Source organism: Lates calcarifer, linkage group LG24, assembly GCF_001640805.2.
Source record: "Lates calcarifer isolate ASB-BC8 linkage group LG24, TLL_Latcal_v3, whole genome shotgun sequence".
Lineage (NCBI taxonomy): Eukaryota > Metazoa > Chordata > Actinopteri > Centropomidae > Lates > Lates calcarifer.
Window position 1 is genome coordinate 3,954,570 of NC_066856.1, and position 8,336 is coordinate 3,962,905.

General features: G+C 40.6%; 1 protein-coding gene across 1 annotated transcript; it reads right to left on the bottom strand.

Moving 5' to 3' along the window:
* Positions 1–881: 881 nt before the first annotated feature.
* aoc1 (amine oxidase copper containing 1) lies at positions 882–6,812 on the bottom strand. The gene is made up of 4 exons (XM_018673633.2): positions 5,241–6,812; positions 3,929–4,217; positions 2,752–2,884; positions 882–2,039 (listed from the first exon to the last, which is right to left on the bottom strand). The coding sequence occupies exons 1-4, from the start codon at positions 6,775–6,777 to the stop codon at positions 1,770–1,772; spliced, it is 2,229 nt and encodes a 742-aa protein (XP_018529149.1). The 5' UTR covers positions 6,778–6,812; the 3' UTR covers positions 882–1,769.
* Between the last annotated feature and the right edge of the window lie 1,524 nt (positions 6,813–8,336).

The window sequence follows — 8,336 nt, forward strand, 5'->3', positions numbered from 1 at the left end:
TATCCTCACCCGAAAGATAGGGGACATTCCCTCTATGTCAACAGTGTTCATATTTTAGATAGTGAGCGGTGACAGATGATTTGTAAGAGGAGTGAAGGAGGCCATATATGTAGAAAAAGAGAAATACCCCTCAACAGAGGGGGAGGTCTAAGACACCACTTATCCACCACCCACAAATGCTATCCTATCATCCCTTCCCAGGAGATTTAACAGTCATTCGTACTTGGCCTCACATGACTCCCCCCACAGAGGTTAAATACCTGGGTTTCCCCACCACTCAGTCAGAACTGAAGAAGCCTCTTGGATTAATCCATCTGCCCTTGATTGAACATTTCTTGGAATCTTAAGAGGAGACTAAATTATTTGAGGGTGTGAGCAGCAGAGTGAAATAAAATTTCACACTCTGTATATGTTGTTTTTTTTTACATGTAAAACTTTTCTACACCAATTTCGAATGAATTAACTGTGTTATGTTAAGTACTGTCCTATAGATGTAACATCAGGACCATCATTGCTATGGGAATAGCTATAGGAATGCTTGTTAGCCAATTCACATTGTCTTTTTGTCTCCTCCTCTAACATCGTCCATTCACTAATGCGTGCATAGCTCTCATACGATCCCTCTTTTATAATGTACTGTAAAACATTGGCACACACCTATAAAAGGGGTTCTTAGACTGTGATGACAGTTGTTGGCTGGATTCCTTTTCCCCACTCCAAAAACACGTATTTACCCTTCACACAAACTGACTTTCCCACTGCAAAATCCACCTGTCTCCTTGGAAGTTATATTTAGTTTGCTGGCAAACATAGACCCGTGTTTAATCATCAGTGTTATAATACAGAAAAGTTTCAATTAAAATAAAACCAAAAACATACAATTTGGTCAAAACAGTTTGGTTTATTCTGAAATATAAATCTTTGTGTGTGAATGACCTGGCTATGTTATGAATGTGTGTATAAGGAACAGAGCAGTTACTTGTGCTGTTGATATTCTGTACATTCTGTCACACTGTATGTAAAGACAGCAGGGGTTTCCACGGGTGATGGCACCACCAGTGGTATCCTGGACTGTTTGCGGGGAAGGATCCGGAATCAGGCTGTTTGCTCTTTAAGGCCTGTTGTCTGTCTAGCAAAAACATTCCCTCCAGCTTGGCAAGCAGAGCGTGCTGAGGGACAGAAGTTGACACCTACACAGGGCGGATACGCAGCATCCTGCATCCTGGATGCTTGCTGCTGCTAAACCTCAGCCACGGAGACCCAGCATGGGATTACTGGAGCTCTCAAGGCCCCACATGCCCCACACTACCTCCCCTTCCCCCACCCAGGTTACATGTGTGGTTTGCTTTGACGTGGCACATTAACATTAACATTTGCATGTGTATGATCTGGGTTTTGAGTCCATATTTTTCTTAATTTGATGCAGCAGAATTGCAGAGGGACAGAGAATAGGTCAGACATGCATGAAAAATGGGCAATAAACTGTGCAATGTATAGTCTGCAGCTCATCATTTATGAAAAAAAACTTTCACACAATATCACCTGTTTCCTTTGAAAATAATATTGGTCTTTATTTATTTTTTACATTTTACAATTAATTCTTTTGAGAATTTTAATATTGCAAAAATTCTCATAAAGTTGTCTCTTTGTCATATTACTGAGAATAAATTTGACTATGTACGTCCAGTGATTCATATCAGATCCTTATTCTGCAATTCATCTAAATGAAGTGAAAATCTGATTTGTGCCATAAAACTTGTAAAACACCTCTAGACTCCTGCATAAGTGCCATTGTAAAAGAATGGTTCTTCGGTCACACAGTGACCTACGACCTCAGGTGTCCATCTCTGGATCTTGAGCTTGCCATCCTGGCCCGGCCGGACAATGACGGTGCTTTTGGATGCCAGCGAAGGGTCTTCATTGAAGAAATTGAAGGGTCGGAGGAAGAAGCCCACAGCATTGCCCGGTGTCGCTGTGTTGGGGATATCCTCTGAGTGAGGCACATGCAGGAAGCCTACGGTCACCCAGGCAACCAGGTCCTGCATAGAGGAGAGCAAACATTACATAGGAATTTTTAGAATAGGACACAGAACAGATGGTTTTTATCCATTTAAAAGTGCTAACAGAAGAAAATGTCAGCATTTGTGAGTTGCCTCGAAGGTGAAGAACTGGAACTAATCAACAGATTTGTTTAGGAATAGCAAACATAAACCAATGACGTAATCTCTCAGAGAAACACCATACCCCACCACCACACCACTGAAATGTAAACCACATTTACAGGACTCTCTTTGAAACATCACAAACAATGCCACCTATTAATGAATCATGACTCTTTGCACCAGTAAAAAGGGGATTGTGCCTGCCATTTTGCTTTAATAGTCAGTGACGCACCAAATCTCAAAAACCATGTAACAACAATGCTATGTGATGTACTACTGCAGTTGATGATCATGAGATGATATTGTATTGATAAAGCTATAAAGCTCTGGGTGAACTTTTCTTACTGATTTTCAAGTTATCAGTACTTATTAGTTGCAAAATGAAAATAATGGAATGGTTTAAAATTGTATGTGTTGTATATATTTTTTCAGTGTAATGGCTTTTCGGTTAAAGGAATAGTTCAACATTTTTGGAAAATTGCTTTGTTTTTTTATGAGACCAAGAGCATTGATACACACTGTGGATGTGTCATATACATGGAGAGGGAATGTAGATATGTCTACAGCATATTAATGTTCACTACTGTACCTGGTTGACTATGTCTTCATTGTTGCGGATGTAGTCCTCAAAGGACACAACAGGTTCCCAGGGGTCATTCTGGGTGTAGATGCTGCTGCTGGTGGCTTCACTATCTTTATGACGAGTCACAGCCAGAGGATACCTGTAAAGAAACCGTTCACCAGTCATTTTATTATATTACCATGTCATTCTGACAGCTCAGAGACAAATTAATTCATACAGAGAAACTGCACAACTGTCTCTTGCCAATTAATCATTTCAAACAGAACTTATTTTAGCATTTAACATACTGATCGCCCAGGAACATCAGCATTAATGTTAAGTTTGTTGACATGCAAGTGGTGGAGGGTTCTACTGATTTTTTGTGAGTTTGATTCGTACCAGGTCTGTACTGGTATGCATAAATGGTAGCATTACAACCTTAAACAGTGATACAGACTCTCATACGGTGTGACAAAGTTTAGCTTTTCTCACCTATCAGAGCAGGTTTTCACTGAGTGGTAAATGTTTACCATCCTGTGGTATTCATTTTGAACTCTAGCCTGTATAATGATGATGGTGAATACTGAAGAGACTGACTGGGAACTCAGGACTTGTCACATTTGTTCATGTACCGGAGTCAGACAGTAGACTTAGTGTTTGTTAGCCTTTTAGCCAGTGGATATTGTTCCTGCTGCCTGAAGAATTTGATTTGCTGCCACAGCTTGGATGATGGCTTGGTTGATAGTCCGCACACTTAATAAATTATCAGGTCTGCTGACTCTGACTGCTTTAAATTTTAACTTTTGTTTTATTATGAGAGAGAATGCAAATGATTTTTGTGCATTTAAAATTGATATGGTTTACAAACACTTTACTGACTGTGACTGTTCAGTGTTCGTCATTGACTCCCAAACCATAACTACTACTACTTTGACCTGATTTCTAAACACACTCCTAATCCAGAGATTAAGCTCTTCAACTCCACTGATCCTCTGTGGGGTCAATCATTACACACAAATCATGTTATGTGTGCAAACTTTGCTCAGATTAACAGAAACAAAATTCTACAAGAGATGTGTCCAAAATATATGACAGAATCTGGGGGAAATGGTGGCAATCATAAAAACATGGTACATGGGGTTTGATTGTTTTACTTTTTACTTTACCAAAACATAGCAACATAGTGGGAAAATATTTTTATTACCTTGACCAGCTGATGCCATTCTCCTCTCTCCAGCCCCTTGGAAGGACACTATGAGCATGTGAGTTAAACTGAATTCGGTAACCTTTCTTGTGCCCCCATTTATTTTTCTCATTGGGGTTGTAAAAGTGCACATAGCGAGGGAACTTTTTGCCAAAGCGGAAAGCAGCAGATCGCTCAGTCTTGTGCTCTGTCCTGCTGAGTCTGGACTGGACAATGAAATTCTTCGGGCTCCAAGGATTGGTGAAGTTGACAAATTTAAGATCTATTGACTCAAAGCTGTTCTCTCGACCTGTGTCACAGAAAAGACAAAGAATTGTCAGAAGTTAGACGTCATGGTGTAAGCAGCTTGTTGAGAAGCAATATGCATGCAGCAGAGTCAGCTTGAATACACTAAAAGTAGTAGAGGTGACAGTTTTACAACATTTAGTTATTGACTTAAGCATAGCACATAGCTTTGATCGCACATTTCAACAGACCAGTCTCACATTCTTGATAGGTCGAGTCTCCTTTATGACAGGGTGAAGTCCAGAAAGTGATTTTATCTGGATTGGCATCAATAAAAGACTTGCTGAAAGCTCAGTTCCTGTGTGCCCTTTCTTTCACCTCATTTCACTGTCTTCACAACTTCAGAATACACACCATTATGTATTAAGTTTGGTATGAAGGGAACTTACCAATATTACCAATATTTTCACAGTGGGTTTATGCTTGTAACACATTTTCTTGTAAAGTTTTTGAAAAAGTTTGGGTGATGTGATTTTCCCAAGACCAGCACCAAACATGAATGTCAATATTGGTGGAATCTGCACACCACCAGATTATGTTTAATGCCACAACTGTTTTGCAAATAGTGGCAATATTAAATATATTCTAACTTTCTATGATGTCTGCACATTTCAACTAAGGAATGGGAAAGAACTGTGGTTATGGCACATACATTACAGGTTAAGGTATGGGTAGAACTAGGCCAGTGAAAAATATGATTAAGGGTGGGGAGAGACTGTGTTTACAGTTAATAAAATAGCAAATGTTAATTGTAGGGCTATGATAGGATGTGAACTCCAGTCTCCTCTGTGAAAGTCTGATCCATTATACCTTGTCCACCTTGTTACAAAAGGCATTGTTATGGTGGACAAAAACTGTGGGGAACAAAATCATCCAATATGTCTGTAATTCATAGAAATTTGGCTGGATTTTCCACTGATCTTGCATTCAGCCTTTTTTTGAAGTACAGACCATCAATGGTAAAGAAAGAGTGAAACAGTTACTGCTTTAAAAAGAAAGATTTAGGTGGCTGTACCAGAGTACTCACCAGCAATATCCAGGTCCACTTTGTAATGGATAAGGTGTGTGTGCAGGTTACCCAGCACGTAGTTGTACACCTTGGTACCATAGTGAAGTCCGTTTGGTGTAAAGAAAGTGGCATGGATGTATCCAGTGGCACTGACCTTTACCTCCACCACCCCATTCTGGTAGAAGAGAAAGTCCCAAATGTAGTCATAGTTGTAAACTGTCGAGGTCGTCCGCAACACCAGCACAGTGTTTTCCAACCCCCCGTAGAAGTTGTATCCCCCACTGAAGTTGGAATTGAAATGCCTTCTCAGAGGCATAGCAGTGGTCATCTCAAAAATACAAAGTGCATTTTTGTGTTGCACAGGTTTGTCTGTGTCAAAGAAGTGATGAAGGTCAACAAATTTGGCAATTTCTGGACAGTCGATTCCAGGCGCCAGCTCATAGGTGGAGCTGCCCATCGCCCAGCCAGCATCAATATACTTTGTTTGCATTGCAGCGGGAGTATCGCCAGCATAGAAGGCAATAGCTTCTTGGAGGCTGATCTCATAGGCAATCCTTTCTCCATTGAAACGGAGGTCAAAGACTTGAAGCCCAGCTGTTGAGCGGACTCGGTAGGCAAAAGACCATCCAGCATATTCAACAAAGTTCTCATGAGTGTTAAAGCGAGGTCCCTGAGGTTGCACAAGCTTTGGTCCATGGATATTAGTGGGAGTGTTGCTGTGACCCCGGGGGATGTAGGTGGAAAAGAGATCATTTTCATCATGATCAGGCAATTTGACCTTCTCCACACCTCCTGATTCATATTTTTCTACCAGATCCTCAACACTGTCAAAGTACATGCTATTGTACCAGACCTTTTCAACAGTCCACTTTCCTGGGTCCAGATCCTGATGATTGATCAATACCTCAAACCCAACTGGGTGGATGAAATAGCCCTCCACAAACTTTTGCAACATGATCCAGGTTCTCCTCTCACCTGGACCCAGCCCACGGGGGGCTATGTCAGAGAATGTCAGGCAGCGATCAGAGCAGTTAGTGAAGGAAAACCCTCCTGTGGTCTCAAACAGAAGTTTGTGAGCTTTAGTTGTGATCTTCTCAAGGATGTTATTGATATGATAGTACTCTACATTAGTAATAGGCCTTGACTCAAAGAGGACAGGCCTATCCCCCTTGAAGGTCTTGACTACATGAGAATTTGGGAATGGCAGAGGACTGACAATATACTCAGTGATGTTGGGTTTGTTCTGGTTTCCGAATTGGATGATCACACGGGCTTGACGTGGGGGTTTGGCCTGTCCACGGTCTAGAGCTCTCAGGGCCTCATGCTTTCTTGGCAAATGGAGTTCTATCAGGAGGATGCTGTTCTTCTTCAGAATCTTGTTCTGTGCATCAGTAAGCTCCATTTCTGGAATGCCATGCAGGTAAGCCCGGACAGCTTTCAGCTCATGAACTGTAAGGTCGGCAAACATGGGGGCACCATGAAGAGCCCACTCTCTTGTCCTGGAAACAGTACAACTGGCCAAACAGACCAACTGCAGCAGGCAGAGAAGCCTCATGGCTGTAATATAATGAGAAAAGAATATCAAATGTGAATCTAGAAACTTAATATGTTGAGTGAAACCACTTAAAGATTTCTCATTCTTTCAAAGAGAAAATCTTGTTGGAGGTAAGGAGAGCTTTGTTTCTACTTATTCAGTTGTGATTCACACTAGGGATAGACCGATTATCAGCCAGGGCCGATTATCAGTGCCAATATTCGGCATTTTGACGCATATCGGCATCTGCCTTTTTTTAAATCCAACGGCTGATAAGAGATCAATTTAAAACTGGGTTATTTTGGCTCTGATGCAGTTGCGCCTCTCTGTCTGCAGTCACTACTCTATCTCCAGCATTGCCCCTCCCACAGCACCATCTGATTGGTTACATGCAAAGCACGGGTAACAGCCAATCAGCAGTGAAAGCTGTGCATGCACAGTGCTCTCACACACGGCGGAGAGGAGAAAAAGAAGCTCTGGAGAGCAGATATATGATTCTTTATTTACTGTAGAAAACTTTAGGGAGCTATTTATTTGTTTAAGTTTTCATTTAACTTTATTTATTTAAGAGATGCTGCTGAACCTGGGAGCTCCTTGCACTTTTTGTTAGAATTTTAAAACAAAGATGTCTATTGTCTAAGATAAAAAAAAAAAAACCTTTAACATGTTGCAAATCTGAAAAGCTGTTTAATAAACATGTTTAAAGGCATTTGAACAAAGTTAAGTGTTGGAGTTTGATTTATTCCAAATTTTGATGCCAATATTTTCACTTTTACTGTAAATGAATATCAGCTCCAAATATCGGTTATCGGCCTCCTTGACTACTAATAATCGGTATCCATATCGGCCCTGAAAAAACAATATCAGTCTATCTCTACTTCAGACTCTTTTCTCCAAATGTTTTTATAGTTCATCATTTATTTTGTTTCTTGTGGTCACCCCCTTCTAATAAACTAAAGAATCAAAAACTACAGCACTATCTCACCCTGCAGAATTCCAAGGAACAGTGAATAAGCATTGTTCTTGTTCCTCTCTTGCATCACTCTCTCCCAACAGCGACACAAACAGAATAACAGCCACTGCTACAACACATTCACTGTCAACTTTGTCCCTGTCTGTGCTCTATTTACCTTCATTCTTGTGTCAGTTTCAAAGTTCCCATGAAGTTCACAATACAAATTCTCACTGTCTTCTTCAGAATTAATTTTATTTTATAACAGAACATAACATAATAGCATTTATGTAATAATGTGATAAATGATGTTCTGACTTTGGAAAGGTTCAGTGCTTCTTTAGAAACACATGGAGCTCTGCTATTAGGAGTAAGGAAGTAGACCAAACTACCTGAATGTCCTCTGCTTACCGTCTCGAGATAACTCTGTTGTGATTGCGCTATATAATAAATCTGACTTGACTTTAGCTATTTTGTAAACCAAGGTTGATCAGCCCAGTCCTTCTGCTTCAGCAACTGAAGAAAACTATTCAGTGCTCTGCCGTTTATATTTAACCTCCTACTTTGCAGTGACGGAGGCTGATTGGCCAACAGTGGGTTGTAAATATGATGAAATGACAGGTGCTGC

What these genes read in the sequence shown, in the direction of transcription:
- aoc1 (XM_018673633.2), bottom strand. Translation starts at nt 6,777, where the DNA reads ATGAGGCTTCTCTGCCTGCTGCAGTTGGTCTGTTTGGCCAGTTGTACT. An exon ending in AGTGGACCTGGATATTGCTG is followed by an intron (nt 4,218 to 5,240) that starts GTGAGTACTCTG and finishes TCTGTGACACAG; the next exon opens with GTCGAGAGAACAGCTTTGAG. An exon ending in ATGAAGACATAGTCAACCAG is followed by an intron (nt 2,040 to 2,751) that starts GTACAGTAGTGA and finishes TCCTCTATGCAG; the next exon opens with GACCTGGTTGCCTGGGTGAC.